Consider the following 26,399-nt stretch of genomic DNA (forward strand, 5'->3'; position numbering starts at 1 on the left):
CACTGATGAACTAATCTCTTTGCCACTCTGCTCGCCTACTATCAGCATGCTCCTTGCAGTGCAACACAAATAATTGTCTCCTGGTTTTGTCTCCTCTTTCCTCTCTCTGATCTCTGCTGTATAGTAGATTGCTAAGACCAAGGCAAATTAAGGTTTTTACACTGCTTGTATTATTATTATACAGGATTTATAGAGCGCCAACAGTTTGCGCAGCGTTTAACAAAATAAAGGCAGACATTACAGTTACATTACAATTTGGTACAAGAGGAATCAGAGGGCCCTGCTCATTAGAGCTTACAATCTAAAAAGGGAGGGCCAATTGATACAAAAGGTAATAGCTGTGGGGGATGAGCTGATGGAGGAAGTAAAACAGTGTATTAGTTAGAAGCAGGATAGGCTTCTTTAAAGAGAAGGGTTTTCAGGGATCGTCTAAAGATGGATAGATTATGGGACAGTCGGACAGATTGGGGTAGGGAGTTCCAAAGGATGGGAGAAGCTCTGGAGACATCCTGGAGGCGAGCATGAGAGGAGGTGACAAGGGAGTTAGAGAGCAGGAGGTCTTAGGAGGACCAAAGAGAGTGGCTTAGTTGGTATTTTGGGACTAGGTTACTAATGTAGCTGGGGGCAGAGTTATGGATGGCTTTGTAAATTGTTGTTAGTACTTTGAATTTTATTTGTTAGGTGAGTGGAAACCAGTGGAGGGATTGGCAGAGAGGGGTGGAGGACACTGAATGGTTGGTAAGGTGGATGAGTTTTACAGGGGCATTTATTATGGACTGAAGGGGGTATAGTCTATGTAAAGGTAATCCAATGAAGAGGGAGTTGCAGTAGTCGAGGCGAGAGATAACCAGGGAGTGAATTAGAAGCTTGGTGGTGTCATTATTAAAGGGGCATATTCTGCAAATGTTGCGGAGGCTAAAGCAGCATGATTTGGACAGGGATTGGATGTTGGCCTGAAAGGACAGTTCAGAGTCTAAGGTTATCCCTAGCACCCTGGCATGTGGGGATGGACTGATAGATGTGCCATTGATCTTGACAGAGAAGTCAGGGGAAGGGGCACGCGGAGGAGGAAATATTAAGAGCTCAGTTTCGATAGATTCAGTTTGAGGAAGTGGTTTGACATCCAGGCCGATATGTCTGTTAGTAAATCAATGATGTGTGAGGAGACTGATGGGATGAGCTGAGGGGCAGAGAGATAGATTTGGGTGTCATCAGCATATAAATGGTAGTGGAAGCCATGGGAGGCTATCAGCTGACCCAGGGTGGACATGTAGATCGAGAATAGTAGAGGTCCAAGGACAGAACCTTGGGGGACCTCAATGGTAAGAGGAGTTGGAGAGGAGGAAGTGACATTGAAGGTGCGATGAGATAGGTAAGATTCTAACCAACGGAGAGCACAGCCATGGATACCAAGCAAATTGAGTTTTTTTTGAGGAGGTGGAGGTCAACTGTATCAAAGGCAGTGGAAAGGTTCAAGTGTAAGAGTACGGAATAATGACCGTTGGTTTTGGCTGTTAGTAAATCGTTTGTGAGTTTTAGGAGGGCAGTTTCTGTGGAGTGCTGTGGGTGAAATCAAGACTGAAAGGGATCAAGAAGGTTATTCTCAATTAGGTGGCCGCTCAGTCGGTTGTAAACTAAACGTTCAAGAAGTTTGGAGGCAAAAGGGAGTAAAGAGATGGGTCTTAGCTTGTTAAGATTGGTGGGGTCTAGTGAGGCCTTTTTTGATATGGGAGTGACTAGCGTATGTTTTAGAGGGTTGGGGAAGATGCCAGTAGACAGTGAGGTTGAAGATATGAGTTAAAGAGTGTAGGATAGAGCCAGATGGTGACCGTAGTATTTGAGAAGGAACAGGGTCCATGGGGCACTAGGTTAGGTGGGCGTTAGAAAAAAGTTTAGTGACTTCCTCTATAGTAGCTGGGTTAAAAGAGGGAAGTATTGATTGTGCAGGAGGACAAGGAGTGTAAAGTGAGGGAGATATTTGTAGAGTGGAGATCTCGAGACGAATTGTCTCAATCTTATTTTTGAAGTGATTAGCAATCTCCTGGGCAGTGAGTAAGTTAGTGGGTGGAGGTAATGGAGGAAGTAGCGTGGTAAAGGTAGAAAAGAGTTGATGGGGACTGCGTGAGAGGGTGTTAATGAGAGTGATAAAGTAGGTCTATTTGGCAGTGTGGAGGCAGGAATGGTATTTTTGGAGGGCAGATTTATATTGGCTGAAATCTTGCTGTGACTTAGTCTTACGCCACAGACGCTCAAGAGTGCAGCTCTGTTTTTTGAGGCTTCTGGTATTGTCTGTCTGCCAGGGTTGTAGCGGTCGGGCCTGATTCTGTGTGTAGTGAGGGGGACGAAGGTATCCAGGGTGGATAACAGTGAACTGTTGTAGAAAGAAGTGGCCAAGTTGTGGCAGGACAAGGGTGAGATTTTGTCGTAGAGACAATCTGTAGCAGAAAAAAGAAGAGAAGGGTTAAGATGGCGAAGGTTTCTACAGGTAATAGTTTGGTAGTTGGAAGGCAAGGAGGAGGAAGATAGGAAGAGAGTGAAACTAATAAGGTGGTGATCAGAGAGAGGAAAAGGAATATTGGAGAGGTTGTGTGGAGTGCATAGGTAGGAGAATATGAAGTTAAGGCAGTTGCCAACAGAGTCAGTAGAAGTGTGTGTCCATTGTTTTAGGTCAAAAGAGGATATTAGGCTCAGCAGCTTAGAAGCAGCGGGAGTGTTAAGATTAACAGGGATGTTACAGTCGCCAAGAATGATTGTTGGAATTTCAGAAGAGAGAAAGTAGGGTAGCCAGGCAGAGAAGTCGTCAGGGAAGCTTGATACCGGTCTAGGGGGGGCGACAGATCACAGCAATTCTTAATGAAACTGGAGAAAATAGACGAATACAGTAAGCTTCAAGTGAGGAGAGGGACAGAGAGGGGGTGGATGAAGAACCTGAAAAGTGCTTTGAGGGGATAGGAGGATTCCACCACCACCTCCTTTCTGTCCACTAGGCCTGGGAGAGTGAGTCCACAGGAGGCCACCTTAGGAGAGAGCAGCAGGAGAAGGAAATTCAGATTCTTGAATCCAGGTCTCAGTAATTGCAAGTAGGTTCAGGGAGTTTGTGATAATAAATTCGTGAACGGTGGTGAGTTTGTTACAAACAGAGCAGGCATTCCTAATGACACAGGAGAAGGGGAGGCTGGTTCTAGGCAGAAGAGGAATAGAAATTAGATTGTGTGGATTGCGGCTCCTATCAGAGGATGGGGGGTGTCGGGTACGTTGGCCAAAGGTAAATGATGGCAGTCCAGAATTTGGGGAAATATCTCCAGAAGTTAGGAGAATCAGAAGGGTGAGAGAGGTGATATGGGAGTGTGCCTTATGTGGGGGGACATGTCTAAGTGTCCTGCAGGTTTTCTTGGTATATGGGTTCAGAATTAGCAGGAGCTGATGTGTGCAGTGATAAGGTGAAGACAGGAGTGAGGGTGATATATATAAGCTGTGGGGTGGAGAAGAGGGATGAAGAAGAGAGAGTTTAGGGAGAGAGGATGCAACTTTGAGAAGGAAAAGTAGGGAGTGCATGATACAGAGTGGTGAGATTGAGAGGAAGCTTGGAAGAGAGATGAAAAAGTTTGATGGAGAATCAGTTCACCTGTAGTCTGTTTAGTGTTCTGCAGTAGTCTGTTGTGGTTTTTTGCTTTGTGCATTCACTGAGGTGCTGAGCCGAAGTGTAATACTTAATCCAATATGAATACTTTATCCAAGATGATAGTTGCCAATGCAATCCCTGCCTGTGCAAACCCCTGGCTGTGCATCCCCTAGAGAAGGCCTAAATTTATACTGAGTTTGGGTGGGGGTATTACCAATTAATTAGTCAGGATTGCATAGGGGGAACACATGGCTAACAGAATGAACTTCTCACACCAAGGTAGACTACAAGACACAGCAAGAGAGCAGAAGGGTCACGGTCATAAAGATAAGAACAGCTCATAATTTAGGTATAGACAATAAGAAAGCAAAATAAACATCACAGTGATATGGACAGAGGTAAAGAATTTGAAGGCAGCATAGATTACCAAAAGCACATACACAGAAATAGCATTTAATGATGTATTAATTATGATACAGTTGTCATAATGTGTGCCTATTCTATATGCCAGACATTCAGCTTTACATTTCTTTACTGCAGCTTACCAGTATTTAAATATGGTGGCTACATTCGTTTTTTAAGTACATTTTTTAGTACAGAAGAAATAACTTTTGATCTACAAATCCTGTGAGTTTATACCTTTCTGTGCACTGTGGTTAAAATTTCAAGCAGTCTTATAACCAATCACATTGTCTGATTTTTGAAAGAATTTATTTGCAAATTATGGTGGAAAATAATTTTTTGGTCAATATCAAAAGTTCATCTCAATACTTTGTTATATATCCTTTGTTGGCAATGGCAGAGGTCAAACTTTTTATGTAAGTCTTCACAAGGTTGTCACACACTGTTGCTGGTATGTTGGTCCATTCCTCCATGCAGATTTCCTCTAGAGCAGTGATGTTTTGGGGCTGGCGCTAGGCAACACGGACTTTCAACTCCCTCCAAAGGTTTTCTATGGGGTTGAGATCTGGAGACTGGCTAGGCCACTCCAGGACCTTGAAATGCTTCTTACGAAGCCACTCCTTCGTTGCCCGGGCAGTGTGTTTGGGATCATTGTCATGCTGAAAGACCCAGCCACGTTTCATCTTCAATGCCCTTGCTGATGGGAGGAGGTTTGCACTCAAAATCTCACGATACATGGCCCCATTCATTCTTTCATGTACACGGATCAGTCGTCCTGTTACCTTTGCAGAGAAACAGCCCCAAAGCATGATGTTGCCACCCCCATGCTTCACAGTAGGTATGGTGTTCTTTGGTTGAAACTCAGCATTCTCTCTCCTCCAAACACAACGAGCTCTGTTTCTACCAAACAGTTCTACTTTGGTTTCATCTAACCATATGACATTCTCCCAATCCTCTTCTGGATCATCCAAATGCTCTCTAGCAAACCTCAGACGGGCCCGGACATGTACTGGCTTAAGCAGGGGGACACGTCTGGCACTGCAGAATCTGAGTCCCTGGCGGCGTAGTGTGTTACTGATGGTAGCCTTTGTTACGTTGGTCCCAGCTCTCTGCAGGTCATTCAGTAGGGCCCCCGTGTGGTTCTGGGATTTTTGCTCACCGTTCTTGTGATCATTTTAACCCCACGGGGTGTGATCTTGCGTGGAGCCCCAGATCGAGGGAGATTATCACTGGTCTTGTATGTCTTCCATTTTCTAATTATTGCTCCCACAGATGATTTCTTCACATCAAGCTGCTTGCCTATTGCAGATTCAGTCTTCTCAGCCTGCTGCAGGTCTACAATTTTGTTTCTGGTGTCCTTCGACAGCTCTTTGGTCTTCCCCATAGGGGAGTTTGGAGTGTGACTGTTTGAGGTTGTGGACAGGTGTCTTTTATACTGATAACAAGTTCAAACAGGTGCCATTAATACAGGTAATGAGTGGAGGACAGAGGAGCCTCTTAAAGAAGAAGATACAGGTCTGTGAGAGCCAGAAATCTTGCTTGTTTGTAGGTAACCAAATACTTATTTTCCACCATAATTTGCAAATAAATTCTTTCAAAAATCAGACAATGTGATTGTCTGGATTTGTTTCCACATTTTGCCTCTCATAGTTGAGGTATACCTATGATGACAATTACAGGCCTCTTTCATCTTTTTAAGTGGGAAAACTTGCACAATTGGTGGCTGACTAAATACTTTTTTGCCCCACTGTATGCACACTTTCTACAGTAAGTATTCTGCATTGCCCTGTCAGTTAAAAAAAATAAAGTAGAAGGTGTAAAGTGCCTGCAGCCGTCTCCAAAATGTTGTTGCTGTGGCTGAAAAATAGGCAAAGCTTGGATGCTTTTGGGTTGTATTGAAACACTACCTCCAGCCTCTACACATTCCTACTGGCCCATCACTATGATGAGCCATAATTACACAGCTATGGAGACACTGCAGGTATAAGGTGCAGGAACCTGCAGTAGCCCCCATAGGTCTGGTTTTTCTCTAAACTGGCAGTCACTTTAATGACCCTATTGTGGGTGTGTTCAGGAATACTTTACTGCATTATAACCAAGTAATCAAAATGAGATCTCAGATAACCAGAATTTCAGCAAAAGGGTGGGTAACAGACTCGTGCAAAACCTGAAACACTGAGTTGTTTTCCCTGTATACTTTTCACCTAAAGTATGTCTAACCCCAAAACCAAAAATGTATTATTTTGCAGATTCCCATTCTTAGATGTGGTGGTTGCATCAGTTTTCTTTTTTTTAAGCTTATTTTTCAAGTGGTGATCTGGCCAGTAACACAATTCCTGTCTTAGGCTTAGAAGTGAGCTTGGGCTTCCTCCAAACTCATCTCTAAGACAGGCCATACACGGTGCAAATTTCTTTTTTTCTGCAACCATGGCTGAGAGAAGACAGTGATTATGCAATATAATCGCAAGAGAATCCGGCAGGCTGGTTGTACCAAAGTTGATTGATCAATCAACTTGGCACATTCAGCCTTCCCATTAAAGGTTTGAATCTAGGTCGGTTCCTGATAAACCAGCCAAGATTCAAACCGTGTATGGCCGGCCTAACCAAACTTCCTCTTTTTTTGTACTCCAATGGGCCGGGTCAGTCCCCACCAAGCAGCTCACGGAAGCCATTGCCTCGGAAAAACCCAATCTGCATCTCATTACAGTACAAAAAAATTGGAGTTTGGTGTTTGCGTTTGTGAAATGAGATAAGTAAGTACAGACATTATTGTTCAACAGTTATTTTCCAGGAAGTTCCTCTTCATTCTCTAACTTTCCTCAGCCTTCCTTCTATTCCTCTCTTCCCACCATCCAACATGATCACACTAATCTTTGTTATAACGTTCTCTCTCCTCAAACTCTCTTTTCTTTATCCCCCACTCCAGCCCCTAACCTGTACATATCTCCCTCTCTCCCTCCTGCTCTTTCTAAGCCCTCACAGTATCACCTCTTCCATTCACCCTCACCCTCCTACTACTCCTAATGTCTGGGGACATTGCACCTAACCCCGGCCCTCCCACACCCAATTCCCAACGCCAAAATTGGCCATCTACCTCCTCCAACAGTAGTCATAACTTCAACCTTCTCATCCCAATTCCCCTGATTCCACAAATCGGCCCCCCTCTTTCATGTGCCCTCTGGAATGCCCGCTCGGTCTTCAACAAACTAGCTTCTGTCAATGACCTTTTCTTCTCCAAATCCCTTAATCTATTTGCTATAACCGAAACCTGGCTCCAGGACACTACCTGTCCAGCTGCCCTGTCCCACAGTGGCCTCCTCTGGACTCACTCCAGCAGACCCAGTGGACGAAAAGGAGGTGGTGTCGGACTTCTCCTCTCCCCACAATGCACCTTCCAGGTACTTCCCACACCTCCCTCTCTTTCCCCCTGCTCTTTCGAAATGCATTGCATTCGTCTTTTCTCTCCAGCTTGTCTGAGAGTCGCAGTCATTTATCGGCCTCCTGGACCAGTGTCACGCTTTTTGGATGACTTCTATGCATGGCCACCCTATTTTCTCTCATCTGAAGTGCCTGCCATCATCCTAGATGACTTTAACATTCCAATCAATGTTAATACTGCTACCACTTCTAAACTACTCAACCTAGCCTCCTCTTTTAACCTAACACAATGGACACAAACCACCACTCACTCCAATGGCAACACTCTTGACCTTGTATTCTCCCATCGCTGCACTCCCTGCAATCTCTCTAACACCCCCTTTCCTCTCTCTGATCACAACCTTATCCGTTTCACACTCTCCTTGTCTCCTACATCCCATGCTGCCAACTCACAAACCACTACCCGCAAAAACCTTCGCAACCTCAACCCTTCCCTTCTTCACTCTGCTTGTGATGACCTTTATGACAAAATCGCACCTCTGTCCTGCCCAGACCTAACCACTTCCATCTACAACACCATGTTGTCATCCTCCCTAGACATACTTGCTCCTCTTTCTACACCCATCTGCCACAACCCTGGCAAACAGACAACACCAGAAGTCTTAAGAGACACAGCCGTGCTCTTGAGCGAGCATGGCGTAAAACCAAATCCCTGCAAGACTTTACCCTCTACAAATCTGCCCTTCTCAAATACAACTCCTGCCTCCACACTGCTAAACAAACCTATTACAATACTCTCATCAAAACCCTCTCATCCAAACCTCATCAACTCTTTTCTACCCTTAATTCCTTACTTCACCCCCCACTGCCCCCACCCACCAACTTGCTTACCGCTCAACAGTTTGCCACCCATTTTAATTGCAAAATCGACACAATTCGCAAGGAGATATCCAGCATTCAAACTCCTCCCCTACCCAACACATCGGGTCCAACACCACATTCAATACTTTCCTCCTTTTGCCAAGTTACCACAGATGAAGTTCATGAACTCCTCTCCATTGCCCACCTCACTACCTGTCCCCTGGACCCTGTCCCCTCTCAATTACTGCGACCACCTTCTCACTCTATCCTCAACTCCCTAGCCCACATCTCCATCCTCTCCTTCTGCTCCAGCACCTTTCCTTCCCCGCTCAAGCATGCACTGGTTATCCCCATACTCAAAAAACCCTCACTAGACCCCACCTATTTGAATAACTTAAGACCCATCTCCCTGCTCCTGTTTGCCTCCAAGTTCATTGAACGCCTTGTCCATGACCGAATGAGTCGCTACCTCACGGACAACAACCTTCTCGACCCCCTACAGTCTTGCTTCTGCCCACAACATTCTACTGAAACTGCCCTACTAATACTAACCAATGACCTACTAACTGCTAAAACCAATGGGCACTACTCCATACTCATGCTTTTAGACCTCTCTGCTGCCTTTGACACAGTTGACCACCTGCTCCTCCTCAGCAAATTACACTCCCTTGGCCTCCGTGATTCTGTTTTATCCTGCTTCTCCTCCTACCTATCTCAGCACACTTTCAGTGTCACTTACAACTCCATCTCCTCCGCTCCCCTTCCTCTTTCTGTTGGGGTACCCCAAGGCTCCGTCCTTGGGCCTCTCCTATTCTCACTCTATACCTCTTCCCTGGGCCAGTTGATAACCTCCCATGGCTTCCAATACCACCTCTATGCTGACGACACCCAGATCTATCTCTCCACTACTCAACTCACCCCCTCAATTTCCTCACGGATCTCAAACTTACTAAATGGCATATCGATATGGATGTCACACCACTTCCTCAATCTTTCTAAAACTGAGCTTGTTATATTTCCTCCTTCACGATCCCCCCTGTGACTTCACCATTAATATCAACAACACAACCATTGTTCCCTCCACACATGCCAGGGTGCTGGGTGTAATCCTTGACTCTGACCTCTTCTTCAGCCCCCACATCCAATCATTGGCTAAATCCTGCCGCCTTAACCTCCGCAACATCTCCAGAATTCGACCCTTCCTGACTAATGACACCACAAAGCAACTTATTCACTCCTTGATTATTTCCTGCCTTGACTACTGCAACTCTCTCCTTAATGGTCTACCCTTAAGCAGGCTATCCCCCCTTCAGTCTATTATGAATTCTGCTGCTAGACTAATACACCTCACTAACCAATCCATGACTGCTGCTCCTCTCTGCCAATCCCTTCACTGGCTTCCCCTACCCCACTGCGTAAAATTCAAAATGCTAACCACAACATACCAGGCCATCCACAACATCGCCCCCATCTACATCACCAACCTCATCTGCAGATATCGCCCAAATCGTCCCCTCCGCTCCTCCCAGGACCTCTTGCTCTCTAGCTCCCTTGTTACCACCTCCCATGCTCGCCTTCAGGAATTCTTCAGAGCCTCTCCCATCCTCTGGAACTCCCTACCCCAGTATGTCCGATCAGCCCCTACCCTGTCCACCTTTAGGAGATCTCTGAAAACGCATTTATTCAGGGAAGCCTATCCGACACCCACCTAACAACTGTCCCCGAGCCAACCCCATCAAATCATTCTCTGCAGCTATTACCTTTTGTACCATCACCCCCTCACTTAGAATGCAAGTTCTACGAGCGGGGCCCTCCTGTACGTTTTATATTGAACTGTACTGTAATTGTTTTGACCCCCCTATACATTGTAAAGCGCTGCGTAAACTGTTGGCGCTATATAAATTGTGAATAATAATAATAATAAGTAACTAACAAATTAAAGCCTTATGCTGTGTACACATGATCGGACTTTCGACGGACGGAATCACGTTGGACTTTGACAGACTTTCGACAGACTTTTCGACGGGCTTCCTTCAAATCAGACTTGTCTACACACAATCACACCAAAGTCCGATGGATTCGACCGTGATGACGTACAACCGGACTAGAATAAGGAAGTTCATAGCCAGTAGCCAATAGCTGCCCTAGCGTCGGTTTTTGTCCATCGGACTAGCATACAGACGAACGGATTTTTCGACTGGACTCGAGTCCTTCAGAAAGATTTGAAACATGTTCTAAATTTAAAGTCCGTCACATTTTCGACAGAAAAGGTCCTCTGCAGGTCCGATGAAGCCCACACATGGTCGAATTATCCGACGGATTCGTTCCGTCGGACAAGTTTGGTCGAAAAGTCTGGCCGTGTGTACACGGCATAACTAAAGCTAACACTTTTAAGCAGTTCCAGAAGCATTTTTTGTCCTTTTGGATCAAAGTTTTACATAAATAAATAAAAGCAGATCATTGTAAGCACCCCTGTCAGTGTTAAATGGTTTGTCTAAATCGTCTAACGTTTGCTGGACAGCTTGGTCTGTTAAAAATGAAAAGTAGCAGACTTACTGGCCAGATAACCAGGTGAAAATAAAGGGAAAAGGCCTAAAATGTTTTGACTGAAGTGTACCTTTCAGAAACAGAGACAGTTTATAAGCTAAATACAATTCTATTGCTGCCATCCAGCAATCTGATATAATTTGAGTATGCAATGAACATGATGGCAGATCTTTTCCGAGTACTGGAAGCAAGCCTGCCTGCATTGCAAAATTTCATCTAATTCACTATTGTTCTCTGGAAACAGAGCACAACCAAAGCTGGCCGTAGGCATGACAGAACAATTGGACAGCACACCTGACTTCTAGACAGGGATGCTTTAGACACATGAGTGCTCCTGTCTATGGCATTGGAAGAGGAAGGGGAGCCACAAACAGACAGTCCTGGTGGTGGCAAAAACAATAATCAAGGAATGTTTTCTAAAGCTGCATAGACAACAGTTGTTCAATTCTGTTGGGTGCTGCCCCATGGACGTAGGATGTTGTCAGAAACAGCCAAAAGGGCTGGACTGGGAGACTGCTTTCTAATATCTATAGGCACCATTACAGTAACACAGGCACCACAATGCCTGGTATCATCATTGTGGTGCACTGCTGTATGTTGAACCCCATTGTAACATTAAGGATCAAGTTATAACGAATGGCACCACAAACAGAGAGGGTGCCATGCACTGTGATCGCGTACAATAATATGTTAATTTAAGTGTGTGTTACCACAATGTGCAATTGTTAATGGTCCTTAGTCTGCATCATTTGTCACCACTTAACCACTTGCCGACCACCTGCTGCAGTTGTACTGCAGCAAGATGGGACAGCTGCAAGAAACTACCTACCTGTACGTCGTTCCGTGCAATGACCACTGGGTGGCGCGCGCGTGCGACCACCCGCTCGCCCATTGGCCGCCGATCGTTCCCCAGAGAGATAGAATGGCAGTCTGCTGATGTAAACAAGGCAGACTGCCGTTCTGTCAGGCATGGTAATCAGGAACACAGATCACTGTGTCCATGCATTGAGCCCCCCCCCCCCCCCCCCCCAGTAAGAAAGCAGAAACAGGGAACACACTTAACCCTTTGATCGCCCCTGATGTTAATCCCTTAGCAGCCGGTGTCATTTATACAGTGTCAGTGCATATTTTTAGCACTGATCACTGTAATAATGTCATTGGTTCCCAAAAAAGTGTCAAAAGTGTCAGGTGTCCGATCTGTCTGCTACAATGTCGCAGTCCCGCTAAAAATCGCTGATCACCGCCATTACTAGTAAAAAAAAAATAAATAAAAATGCCATAAATCTATTCCCTATTTTGTAGACGTTATAACTTTTGTGCAAACCAATCAATATATGTTTATTGGGATTTTGTTTACCAAAACTATGTAGCAGAATACATATTGGCCTAAATTGATGAAGAAATTAGATTTATTAATTTTTTTTATTGGATATGTTTTATAGCAAAAAGTAAAAAATATAGTTTTTTTTTTTTTTTTTTTAAATTGTCAGTCATTTTTTGTTTCTAGCGCAAAAAATATAAACCGCAGATACCAAATACCACCAAAAGAAAGCTCTATTTGTGGGGTAAAAAACAACATCAATTTTATTTGGGTACAACGTCGCATGACAGCACAATTGTCAGTTAAAGCAACGCAGTGCCGTATCGCAAAAAATGGCCTGGTCATTAAGGGGGTAAAACCTTCCATTAAAGTAGTTAAAGTGATACTAAACACACACTGTTTCTCTTTCTGTATATGGATGATGGCACTGTAATTATTTTAATAAAAAAAAATCTAAGTACCTTTTTTCATAATCGATATACAGTTGTCACGTAACCCGGCTCTTTCCCAGCCTGTCTGCAGGGAAACATCAGCGGGAGGAGCTTCTAGTTCTGCTGCCAGTCACATGTTCAAAAAAAAGAAACATTCTTCGGAATACAGAGGAAATACACTTACTAATACCAAATACATGTTTTAATTTGTCATACAAATGTGTATTCTAACTGAAATTTTTATTATTTTTGTGCAAAAACATGGTATGGGCTATCTAGGGGAGATTCTGCCAATCACAGCCTGTTTCATGCCCCTCCAGCCTATGTCTATTGTTTGTATGTGCTTAGAGTTACAGGGAGGTGATACCTTCATCAATCAACATGTAATATCCATTCCTTTTAGCTATTTAGTGGGTAAGGAGGAAGAGGAAGGGAGTGGGCTGTCATTTAACACAGTGTATAAACCCACATGTATGACTTTATAGTCACATGGGCTGCTCAGAAAAAGTAGGAAATGAATAGCTTAGAAAGGAACTGAAACTGGAGCATGCTCAGCAGTTGTAGCAATGGCTAGTCTACATAATCTCAGGCTGCAGTGGGGACACAGACAAAGAGGGAGGGACAGTGAACAGCAGGATCAACCAGAATACAGAAAATGAATTCCAAAGTGACTATGAACAGTATGTAATATAACATGTACTGACAGTTTTTATTGATGTGGGATTAACGACACTTTAAAGTGGACCTTGTGCTAAAGAAGTAAGGTCAGATTAATACAACAAGTCCTCCATGTTAAATAGTGGCTGAGGGGAAACAAGTTTGTAAATATACAGTATAGAGAGTTGCACCGCTACCACTACCAGTATCAGTGCCGATACTAAGCAGCTGCACAAATATCGGCACCTGTGCAAATCTCTGATACATAAAATCGATACTTTCAGGCTTGTTTCCCAGTGTAGAAGAAGGAGAGGCTTCCACCATGTCAGAAAAAGTGTGGTGGTCCCTTCCCTAGTTAGACAGACCAAGAAAAAGTACCCTCTAGATGGGACTTTAATAGACCACCAACATTGGATAAGTTTAAAAAAGTTTATTGCACAAATTTTGAACAATTAGGCAGGTGAGCAAATAGGAATATAAAAAGACGTATAACATCTAGTAGTGCATGTAACAAAGCAAAACACAAAAACAACAAACAAAATATAAAAATGTACACTGTAACTCTCCAATGGGTGAATGCCCTAATACCCGACGTGTTTCCAACAGGTACAGCCACACAGGGGCTACGTTCCTCCACATAGATAACGCTTTTACAGGGCATAGGGAGTCTGGGACCACTAGCTAGCACAGCTAACCAAGTAGGCCTATTCAAGGCTCTGATCTGTCTCCGTCTTATCTGCCCTTTAAAAAGTACACATTGTTTACAGCCGAAATCTAATCATTATCACACACTTGTTATCACACCGATGTGGGAATAGATTTCTTCATGCCAACAACTTTTCTGAATGGCGTTCTGTGCCTCTCCTGACATTTGACTTTTTTCAAGCTCCTGATATGGAATCGCTTCAATTGAGCTAATCCATGTGACCATTCTCCATCCTGTACCCCTGACGAAGATGTAAAAAAACGGAAACGCATCGGGTATTAGGGCATTCACCCATTGGAGAGTATCAGTGTCATTTTTGTATTTTGTTTGTTGTTTTTGTGTTTTGCTTTGTTACACGCACTACTAGATGTTATACAGCTTTTTATATTCATATTTGCTCACCTGCCTAATTGTTCAACATTTGTGCAATAAACTTTTTTACACTTATCCAGTGTTGGTGGTCTATTAAAGTCCCATCTAGGGGGTACTTTTTCTTGGTCTTTCAGCTGACAGTGGGATTCCCCCAATGACAGCTGAAATGTAAAAAAGAAAAAAAGCTGGCAATTATTGTTTATTAAAAGAGGTGTGTTTTTTTTTTTTTTTTATTAAAGATTCATACTTACCTATGTGGATGGAGCATCAGACCGATGCTGCATCTGTCCCCCACAGTCTCTGCACTGAGAACCAAGCCACCGAACACCACCGATGGCTCGGTTTTCACAGATCCCCGAGAGGAGAGCTACTGACTGTCTCCACACTCCACGCTCATTAAATCGATGAGCTGTGGAGGGGCAGGGAGCGGCCGTCTCAGCAGCTCGCTGAGACTGCCATCAGTCAAGGCAACTGGCGGATCCAGACTTGGGAAGTCGGGATGACGCGCTGCCATGACCGATGGCAGTGATGTCAGCGGAGAGCGGACTTCAGACCGCTCTCCACTGAAAACGGGTCACAGGAGTGCAAAATGAATTGCACTCCTGTGACCCATAGGAGAAGCCCAGCTTTAAAAGCTCAGGCTGCACTTCTCCTTTAAGAAGTCACGTCACACCACGTCCTTAACAACCGATGACTCATTCAGCTGTCAGTGGGGTTCCCCTGTTGACAGTTGAACTGTAAACAAAGTCCCGGCAATTGGAGCTGTCAAAAAAAAAGCAACAACATTGCTCAGCTTCTCTGCCAAAAGATAGAAAGAAAACATTTTTTCTTTTTGTATCCTACTGTTTTTCTTCAACTACAGATCAAAGGGATGAATGTCATCTGCAGATGAAGTCAGTTTAAAGCAACCTGTCAAGTAAAAAACATTTTTTTTGTTTTTTTTAATTAAATGTTCCTCTGTTTAACCCCTTATTAACCCTTAATTTACTCTAATCAGCTTTAATTAACTCCTTATTCTCCTCCATTTATTATTTTCCTGCTGTTTTTTTTTTTACCTCTATTTAATAAAATATTAATAAATCAACTTAGTATATTGTTTGCTTTGTTGGTTAATATTTTTACACATAGAAAAGAGCGCAAAATTAGAAAAAAAAAAGAAGAATTTAATTTGTAAATAATTTTTCAATGCTTTGTACCATTGCCGACAGCTGAAGTATAAACAAAAAAGTTGCGGTAGGTATCGGTAATTGGTATCGGAAGGTACTAAAAAAAAAAAAAAAGTATCGGTAGTGTAAAAATAAAGATATTGGTGCATCCCTAATACAGTAGTTACCTTACCCCGGCTTCTGCCCACAGCGCCTACGTGAGGTTAATGTCACAAGCCTGACATGCAGAGCCAAAATCTTGCAAAAAGACAGTCTGCAATGTGTTAGAGCAGGGGTCTCCAAACTATGGCCCTCCAATTGTTCAGGAACTACAATTCCTATCATGCCTAGTCATGTCTGTGAGTGTCAGAGTTTTACAATGCCTCATAGGATGTGTAGTTCTGTAACAGCTGGAGGGCCATGGTTTGGAGATCCCTGTATTAGAGCCCTTTCACACCGAGCCACCCTGGGCGTCAGCGGTAAAGCGGCACTATTTTTAGCGCAGCTTTACAGTCGTTTCAGCGGCACTATTCGGCCACTGGCAGGGCGGTTTTAACCACAATACGCTGCCGGATTTCAATGGGGGGCAGCGGTGGAGGAGCGGTGAGTTCTCAGCTTCTTCACCGCTCCAAAGAAGCTGCTGGCAGGACTTTTTCTGACGCCCTGCCAGCGCACCGCTCCAGTGTGAAAGCCCTCGGGCTCTCACATTGGAGTGCATGGAGCAGCTGTTTTAGGACGTTTTGCAGGAGCTATTTTTAACACTATAGCACCTGCTCTAGTGTGAAAGGGGTCTAATGCCCTGTACACACGATCGGACATTGATCGGACATTCCAACAACAAAATCCATCAGATTTTTTCCGACAGATTTTGGGCCAAACTTGTCTTGCATACACACGGTCGCACAAAGTTGTCAGAAAATCCGATCGTTCTGAACGTGGTGCCGTAAAACGCGTACGTCGGGACTATAAACGGGGCAGTAGCCAATAGCTTTCGTCTCTTAATTTATTCTGAGCATGCGTGGCACTTTGTGCATCGGATTTGTGTACACACGACCGGAATTTAAACGATCGGAATTTGTTGTCAGAAAATTTTATATCCTGCTTTCAAACTTTGTGTGTCGGAAATTCCGACGGAAAAGGTCCGATGGAGCCCACACACGATTGGAATTTCTGACAACACAATCCGATCGCACTTTTTCGAAATAGCCCAGTGAGCACTGTATAGCATTTATTTGTGTTGGGTGCAAAAGGGATCTACAGTAAGTGTTGAATTGTATGGGAACAGATAGATCCAAACCAGCCCATTTCTAGCTACTAACAGACAATAAGGCTTCACTGAGTTAATAAGTGATTTCCCTAAGTATCTAATTTGTGTATTTATCACTGCACTCAGTTTAGAATTGTCTGCCAACACCGGGACAATACTTTCCCCGCACAACTGCGGGCTATTAATAAAACTAATTAAACAGAAGTGAATATAATACAGAGGCTTCATATATTCAATTTAATGAATTCTAAGCCAGAGCACTCAAAATTCAGCAATATTTGCAACTCTGTAATACATTATTATGCTTGAGTGAATTATTTTTACATATCTTGGTTCGCAAAACAACAAATTGCCCAGCAAAATATATTACACGGTCCATATAATTATATTTTCATAAACAGAAATTTGTAGTAAATGGCAAATGACAGTGGAATAAAATAAAAGTGAATTTATATTGTTGTCATGTATAGCTCATTTGTATTAGGTTTGGATAAATCATACATTACATTTTAAAATGAAGCAAATATAAAAGATGTGTTTTACAACATAATTATTTTCAGACAACAGGTGGTGCTCCAGGCTCCTTTTTACAGTTTAAGCAGCTTAACTGTTTTGCAGGAAAATAAAATGTTGTGTGGAGAGCTCAATAGCTCAAACACAAATTCATACTGAAGATTGGATGACTCAAAGGGATAACTCATTCCCTTCCTGCCTTTTCTTTGTGGCCCAATCAAGGATTTAAGGAGAGAGAGAGAGAGAGACTGCAAGAGAACGCTCCTGGTGTGCTCTCTCTTTAGAAAACCCATTATAGTTCTAAACACAAGTGTTATAGGTGTATTTAATGTTTATTTGTAAAATAAAGATTTTATAAAACGCTGTGGCCACACAACGTGTTGAACATGATAGACTTGATGAGACCCCTGAGACTCCTATCCATTAGATAATGCAGTTTCCCTTTTCTGGGTTCATAATCTTTCCGAAGTCCTCTTCTATTGGTTCCTTTCTTTTCTGGATTTCAAAAAAGCTCTACCCTTTATCATTAACCCTTTCATGACTAAGTCTATTTTTGAAATTTGGTGTTTACAAGTTAAAATCCGTATTTTTTGCTAGAAAATTACTTTGAACCCCCAAACATTATATATATATTTTAGCAGAGAATCTAGAGCATAAATAGAGATTGTTGCAATATTTTATATCACACGGTATTTGTGCGGCGGTGTTTTCAATGCAAATTTTTGGGAAAAGGGACACTTTCATGAATTAAAACAAATCCAAACAGTAAAGTTACCCCAATGTTTTTATATAATGTTAAAGATGATGTTACGCTGAATAAATAGATACCAAACATGTCACGCTTTATAATTGCACGCACTCGTGGAATGGCAACAAACTACGGTACCTAAGAATTTCCATAGGCGACTCTTTAAATTTTTTTTACGGTTACCAGGTTAGAGTTACAGAGGAGGTCTAGTGCTAGAATTATTGCTCTCACTCTGACGATCGTGGAGATACCTCACATGTGTGATTTGAACACCGTTTACATATGCGGCTGCGACTTCCGTATGCGTTTTCTTTGCTGCGCGAGCTCGCAGGGACGGGGGCGCTTTAAATTTTTTTTTTTCTTATTTATTTTATTTATTTTTATATTCATAAATTGTGTTTTAAAAAAAAAAATTGATGACTTTTATTGCTGTCACAAGGAAAGTAAACATCCTTTGTGACAGTAATAGGTGGTGACAGGTACTCTTTATGGAGGGATCGGGGGTCTTTTAGACCCCCGATGCCTCCTTTGCACTTCAAAGTATTCAGATCGCCGAAAACGGCATTTCTGAATACTGTGTATTTTTTTAAACCGGCGCCATTGGCAGCCAAGTAAACGGGAAGTGACGTCATGACGTCGCTTCCGGGTTTACGATTAGGAGGCTGGAACGAAGCCGCCCAAATATAAAAGATGTCATCAGTCTGTTGCAAGCAAGAGGAAGCATTTTCCTAGTCTCCATTCCTCTAGTGATCAAACTACAACATTGAAACTTGGTAGCTGGTAATAAAGTAAGAGGCTGCAACAGGGACTGATCTGTGTTAGATGTTTGTGAACATGGCCAAGAATTGCACAGGTCCCAGGATTTAGGGCCAATTCACACTATGTGCTCTGACAGACGTTTTAGAGCATGGTAGAATGTCTGTTACCGCAATTGTCACAATTGTTTCCTATGTGTCCCATTCACTGTAACGCAACATAGTGCTGTGCTGCAGTGTTCTGCGATAAAATGCACTTTCACTGTGCACTGCGCTGCTGGACATTGCATTGAATGAAGTGTATGTCTGTGGGACGTTATGAAAAGTCCTGTAGCATCTTTGGGGCGGGTTGTGAGTGCTGTACCTCTGCAAAGCGCCTTAAAAGCAATTTGAAAGCGCCGCAAAGCAGGACTTTTCACCTTTTTTGGGGGGTAAAAAGCACCCCGCTAAAACAGCGCTAAAGTGCCGTAAAAACTAGCAGTGCTTTAGCGCTAACAGCCAGCGCTGCCGTTGTGAAAGTAGCCTTATAGTACAGAGCCTTGGGGGCACTCTGGGCATGCTCAGTTTGGTGTATATTGCTAGAGAATTTTTTTTATTTCTTGAGAGTGCATGTGATCAGCAAAGGGCCAATCAGCACTGTCCAGACAGAGGGTCAGGGGTCCTGCAGCCTCACAGGACAGTCAGAGTAGAATGAAAACTTCTCCTACAAGCTTTAACCAGACACTGATAAAGGTCACAAGACTGCTATATACTGCTGATGACAAAAAGTATTTAGCAGTTTATATTTACTAAAATAATTGCATTTCCATGTTCTGTGTACTGTGGGAGACCAGATATAGTGAATGCAGGGTCCTGGGTTTAGTAACACTTTAAATTCTCTGTTGATTACAGAACACCTTCGCTTTATGTTATAGAGCTGAAAAGAGAGGGAGGTGTTCTGTACTCCAGATGTGGAGAACTTAGGTGAGGCTGACAACACTGCTTGGGATTTCAGTGCCGCAGAGGCAGCGTTGTCAGTTCACTACAGGAAGCTATGAGCTTCATGAATTTTTAGCAGGTATTTTCTTTACTTCCAGAAGATACAGACTTTAAAACTGAATTCCAGGAACTCAGCCACTTTGTAAAAAGTAAAGACACTCTAATGCCACGTACACACGGTCGGAATTTCCGATAACAAATGTTTGATGTGAGCTTGTTGTGGGAAATTCCGACCGCGTGTAGGCTCCATCGCCACATTTGTTGTCGGAATTTCCGGCAACAAAGATTTGAGATCTGGTTCTCAAATTTTCCGACAACAAAATCCGTTGTCGTAAATTCCAATCGCGTGTACACAATTCCGACGCACAAAATTCCACGCACGCTCAGAATCAAGCAGAAGAGCCGCACTGACTACTGAACTTCATTTTTCTCAGCTCGTCGTACGTGTTGTACGTCACTGCGTTCTTGACATTCGGAATTTCCAACAACATTTGTGCAACTGTGTGTATGCAAGACAAGTTTGAGCCAACATCCATCGGAAATAAATCCAGGATCTTGTTGTCGAAATGTCCAATAGTGTGTACATGGCATAGGAGTTAGTTCTAAGGAGCTGCATGACATCTCTTGGGCTTAGCTCTATTATTTACATTAGATAGGTTTATTGTTCTGCCAGAGAGACACTTTGGGGATCTGAGAGGAGAGAAACACAATGAGCAGCTATGCCTGCCCCTGACCTCTGCTGCCCATTCACAGAAGCCTTTGTAGTTTGTGAATGTGTTCACATAATACCAAGGCTTCTGCGATTGGGCAGGAGGAGGGGAGGGGCGGGCATACCAGCTGCTGTGACTCTGCTGTTCAAGATGCAAAGCTCAGAAGGATCAGCATTGCTCTCCTCAAACTACAGGGAAAGCCGTCTTCTGGGAGTACTATAAAGCTATCAGATATAAATAATGGAGCTAAGCCCAGAAGGAGTCATGCACCTTGCTGGACTTAACTCATAGTGTGCCTTCATTTTTTACAAAGAAGCCGAATTCTTGGAATTTATCTTTAAATGAGAGGCAAACAGGGTTCTTGGACTTCCTGTCTTCACCTAGGCAATGCCACTTAAAGCGGAGTTACAGTGCTTTTTGTGTTTATTAAAAGTCAGCAGCTACAAAAAAGTGTAACTGCTGACTTTTAATAAACACACACTCACCTGTCCAATGATCCAGCGATGCGACCATCCGAACCCGCGCTTCTCTCCCTCGCCTCTCCCTGGCGCCGGCATCACAAGTGTGGGCACCCAGCTGTGACAGCTTGCGGCTTCACAGCCGAGAGCGAGTCGCGCTGCGCCTCCTCAATGGTCAGGCAATCTTCTGGGACCTATGACATGTCCCAGAAGATTGCAGGGAGGGAGGGGGAGTCATCTAGGCGGCCCAAGTGGAAGTGGAAGCTGGGTACCTGTCAAAAGTATGTGCCCACTCCCCCCCTTAAAAAAATGACATACCAAATGTGGCATGTAGGGGGGTGAGGAGTCCTGAAAGTGGAACTCTGCTTTAAGGCTGGCCATACACTATACAATCCTATTGTACAATCTCTTTCAGCATTACCAAAACTATTTTATTTGAGGACAAACCTAAACAATCAATTCAATTTGTATCCAATGAGTGCTGTTTCACTACATCCAAAGGATATTGTACAATTAGATTGTATAGCGTACGGTCACTTTAAAATGCTCATCAAGTGTCTCTGAATGCTGGACTACTAACAGCGAGATGTTTCCAAGTAGCAGAGGACAGCAATATTTTAAAGCTGAATTCCAGGGAACTAACTAAAAAGTCTTCCTTGCAGTAGGGTTGCCTCAGCACCGCAGGGGTTAAAGGGGTTGTAAAAGCTCAAGGTTTTTCACATTAATGCATTCTATGCATTAACCACATGCCGACCAATCACTCACTAGGACACACTTCACCCCTTGATCGCCCCCTAGTGTTTAACCCTTTTCCTGCCAGTGTCATTTACACAGTAATCAGTGCATTTTTATAGCACTGATCGCTGTATAAATGTCACTGGTCCCAAAATAGTGTCAGAAGTGTCCGATGTGTCCACCATAATGTCACAGTCACAATAAAAATTGCAGATCACCACCATTATTAATAAAAAAAAAATTCATAATAAAAATGCCATAAAATTATCCCCTATTTTGTAGACGCTATAACTTTTGCGCAAACCAATAAATATACACTTATTGCGATTTTTTTTACAAAAAATATGTAGAAAAATACATATCGGCCTAAATTGAGAAAGAAATTAGTTTTTATGTATATTTTTGGGGGATATTTATTATAGCAAAAAGTAAAAAATATTGCTTTTTTTTCAAAATTGTCGCTCTTTTTTTGTATACTGGCTCTCCCCTTCACACTGACAGTATACTGGCTTTCCCCTTCACACTGACAGTATACTGGCTCTCTCCTTCACTGACAGTATACTGGCTCTCCCCTTCACTCTGACAGTATACTGGCTCTCTCCTTCACTGACAGTATACTGGCTCTCTCCTTCACTCTGACAGTATACTGGCTCTCTCCTTCACTGACAGTATACTGGCTCTCCCCTTCACTCTGACAGTATACTGGCTCTCTCCTTCACTGACAGTATACTGGCTCTCCCCTTCACTCTGACAGTATACTGGCTCTCTCCTTCACTGACAGTATACTGGCTCTCTCCTTCACACTGACAGTATACTGGCTCTCCCCTTCACTCTGACAGTATACTGGCTCTCTCCTTCACTCTGACAGTATACTGGCTCTCCCCTTCACTCTGACAGTATACTGGCTCTCTCCTTCACTCTGACAGTATACTGGCTCTCTCCTTCACTGACAGTATACTGGCTCTCTCCTTCACTCTGACAGTATACTGGCTCTCCCCTTCACTCTGACAGTATACTGGCTCTCTCCTTCACTGACAGTATACTGGCTCTCTCCTTCACTCTGACAGTATACTGGCTCTCTCCTTCACTGACAGTATACTGGCTCTCTCCTTCACTCTGACAGTATACTGGCTCTCTCCTTCACTGACAGTATACTGGCTCTCTCCTTCACTCTGACAGTATACTGGCTCTCTCCTTCACTGACAGTATACTGGCTTTCTCCTTCACTCTGACAGTATACTGGCTCTCTCCTTCACTCTGACAGTATACTGGCTCTCCTCTTCACTCTGACAGTATACTGGCTCTCCCCTTCACTCTGACAGTATACTGGCTCTCTCCTTCACTCTGACAGTATGTTGGCTCCCCCCTTCACTCTGACAGTATACTGGCTCTCTCCTTCACTCTGACAGTATACTGGCTCCCCCCTTCACTCTGACAGTATACTGGCTCTCTCCTTCACTGACAGTATACTGGCTCTCTCCTTCACTGACAGTATACTGGCTCTCTCCTTCACTGACAGTATACTGGCTCTCTCCTTCACTCTGACAGTATACTGGCTCTCCTCTTCACTCTGACAGTATACTGGCTCTCCCCTTCACTCTGACAGTATACTGGCTCTCTCCTTCACTCTGACAGTATGTTGGCTCCCCCCTTCACTCTGACAGTATACTGGCTCTCTCCTTCACTCTGACAGTATACTGGCTCCCCCCTTCACTCTGACAGTATACTGGCTCTCTCCTTCACTGACAGTATACTGGCTCTCTCCTTCACTCTGACAGTATACTGGCTCCCCCCTTCACTCTGACAGTATACTGGCTCTCTCCTTCACTCTGACAGTATACTGGCTCCCCCCTTCACTCTGACAGTATACTGGCTCTCTCCTTCACTGACAGTATACTGGCTCTCTCCTTCACTCTGACAGTATACTGGCTCTCCTCTTCACTCTGACAGCATACTGGCTCTCCCCTTCACTCTGACAGTATACTGGCTCTCTCCTTCACTGACAGTATACTGGCTCTCTCCTTCACTCTGACAGTATACTGGCTCTCTCCTTCACTCTGACAGTATACTGGCTCTCTCCTTCACTGACAGTATACTGGCTCTCCCCTTCACTCTGACAGTATACTGGCTCTCTCCTTCACTCTGACAGTATACTGGCTCTCTCCTTCACTGACAGTATACTGGCTCTCTCCTTCACACTGACAGTATACTGGCTCTCCCCTTCACTCTGACAGTATACTGGCTCTCTCCTTCACTCTGACAGTATACTGGCTCTCCCCTTCACTCTGACAGTATACTGGCTCTCCCCTTCACTCTGACAGTATACTGGCTCTCCCCTTCACTCTGACAGTATACTGGCTCTCCCCTTCACTCTGACAGTATACTGGCTCTCCTCTTCACTCTGACAGTATACTGGCTCTCCCCTTCACTCTGACAGTATACTGGCTCTCTCCTTCACTCTGACAGTATACTGGCTCTCTCCTTCACTGACAGTATACTGGCTCTCCCCTTCACTCTGACAGTATACTGGCTCTCTCCTTCACTCTGACAGTATACTGGCTCTCTCCTTCACTCTGACAGTATACTGGCTCTCTCCTTCACTCTGACAGTATACTGGCTCTCTCCTTCACTCTGACAGTATACTGGCTCTCTCCTTCACTCTGACAGTATACTGGCTCTCTCCTTCACTCTGACAGTATACTGGCTCTCTCCTTCACTCTGACAGTATACTGGCTCTCTCCTTCACTGACAGTATACTGGCTCTCTCCTTCACTCTGACAGTATACTGGCTCTCTCCTTCACTCTGACAGTATACTGGCTCTCTCCTTCACTCTGACAGTATACTGGCTCTCCTCTTCACTCTGACAGTATACTGGCTCTCCCCTTCACTCTGACAGTATACTGGCTCTCTCCTTCACTCTGACAGTATGTTGGCTCCCCCCTTCACTCTGACAGTATACTGGCTCTCCCCTTCACTCTGACAGTATACTGGCTCTCTCCTTCACTCTGACAGTATACTGGCTCTCCCCTTCACTCTGACAGTATACTGGCTCTCTCCTTCACTGACAGTATACTGGCTCTCTCCTTCACTCTGACAGTATACTGGCTCTCCCCTTCACTCTGACAGTATACTGGCTCTCTCCTTCACTCTGACAGTATACTGGCTCTCCCCTTCACTCTGACAGTATACTGGCTCTCTCCTTCACTCTGACAGTATACTGGCTCTCTCCTTCACTGACAGTATACTGGCTCTCTCCTTCACTCTGACAGTATACTGGCTCTCTCCTTCACTCTGACAGTATACTGGCTCTCCCCTTCACTGATAGTATACTGGCTCTCTCCTTCACTCTGACAGTATACTGGCTCTCCCTTTCACTCTGACAGTATACTGGCTCTCTCCTTCACTCTGACAGTATACTGGCTCTCTCCTTCACTCTGACAGTATACTGGCTCTCCCCTTCACTGATAGTATACTGGCTCTCTCCTTCACTCTGACAGTATACTGGCTCTCCCTTTCACTCTGACAGTATACTGGCTCTCTCCTTCACTCTGACAGTATACTGGCTCTCTCCTTCACTCTGACAGTATACTGGCTCTCTCCTTCACTCTGACAGTATACTGGCTCTCTCCTTCACTCTGACAGTATGCTGGCTCTCTCCTTCACTCTGGCTATGGGCCCTGCATTGGTTTTGATGATATCAGAAGAACTCTGGAGCGTCGGGGAGAAGATGCTGCAGGGACCCATCTAGCAACACAGAGGAGCCTGCAGGAGCGGACAATATGGTAGGTACAAGTGCTGCACTACATCTCCTAGGCATAAAGGACTGTTATGCCGCGTACACACGAGCGGACTTTACGGCAGACTTAGTCCGGCGAACCGCACTCCGTCAGATAATTTGATCGTGTGTGGGCTCCAGCTGACTTTTTTCCCCAAAAATTTGATGGTCCTAGAAATAAAACATGTTTCAAATCTTTCCGACGGACTCGAGTGTGGTCGAAAAGTCCGCTCGTCTGTATGCTAGTCCGAAGGACAAAAACTGACGCTAGGGCAGCTATTGGCTACTGGCTGTGAACTTCCTTGTTTTAGTCCGGTCGTACGTCATCACATACAAATCCGTCAGACTTTGGTTGATCGTGTGTAGGCAAGTCCGTTCTAGTCCATCGAAAAGTCCGCCCGTGTGTACGCTGCATTAGCCTTTGCACAGCCCTACTGCAACAGAGTTATTTCTTAGCTTTCTGGAGTTCATCTTTAAAAATATTGGATTGTATTTATTTCTCTGCAGCAAAATAGGTTAAATGAAATAGCAAAACAGACACCCACTCCCATTGAGAAGACTGACTAATGCAGTTAGTCACCCTCTATAGAAAAGTGGACGGCTAAGCTGTGCCCCAGCTTAAGAAAAAGTCACTTGCAGCTTCAACCAAAGAGCCAAAAGCAGGAGGTTTACTCACACCTATTAAAGAAAAAAATAGGCTGTTCTTTATGTACATTATTTGGAAACTAGCCTAATGTATTTTTCCTATGTTAATAGACTGAGGTTTTATGCTTTTTTAAGTTTCTATAGTATAGTTATAGTTTCTATAAAATCTATACACACATGACTTTGGTTTCACAGAGTACTATTGCAGAGAAGAAATGAGAGAAGCCGTTTCCTTTCAGAGTGTCTATTCCTTATTAAAACCCTGTACAGAACTATACAGGGGATGGGGATGATTCAGCTGTGTGTGTAATCTGAGGCTGATTCATTGAACTGTTGTTTTCAGCAAAGCAGTTAATGCTGACGTTTGGGGGA

The 26,399-nt window shown here is 43.9% G+C and overlaps 1 protein-coding gene across 7 annotated transcripts in view; it reads right to left on the minus strand.

Moving 5' to 3' along the window:
- Positions 1-26,399, minus strand: part of SLC35F4 (solute carrier family 35 member F4) — a 448,534-nt gene that overhangs the window by 133,579 nt on the left and 288,556 nt on the right. For 2 of the 7 annotated variants that reach the window (XM_073609422.1, XM_073609423.1), the window contains exon 2: positions 12,593-12,685. The exons of the other annotated variants lie outside the window; for them this stretch is intronic. In XM_073609422.1, the coding sequence (XP_073465523.1) occupies positions 12,593-12,685 (93 nt within the window). The remainder of the gene's footprint in view (positions 1-12,592; positions 12,686-26,399) is intronic. 7 annotated transcript variants of the gene reach the window in all.

Source organism: Aquarana catesbeiana, linkage group LG13, assembly GCF_042186555.1.
Source record: "Aquarana catesbeiana isolate 2022-GZ linkage group LG13, ASM4218655v1, whole genome shotgun sequence".
NCBI classification, from domain to species: domain Eukaryota; kingdom Metazoa; phylum Chordata; class Amphibia; order Anura; family Ranidae; genus Aquarana; species Aquarana catesbeiana.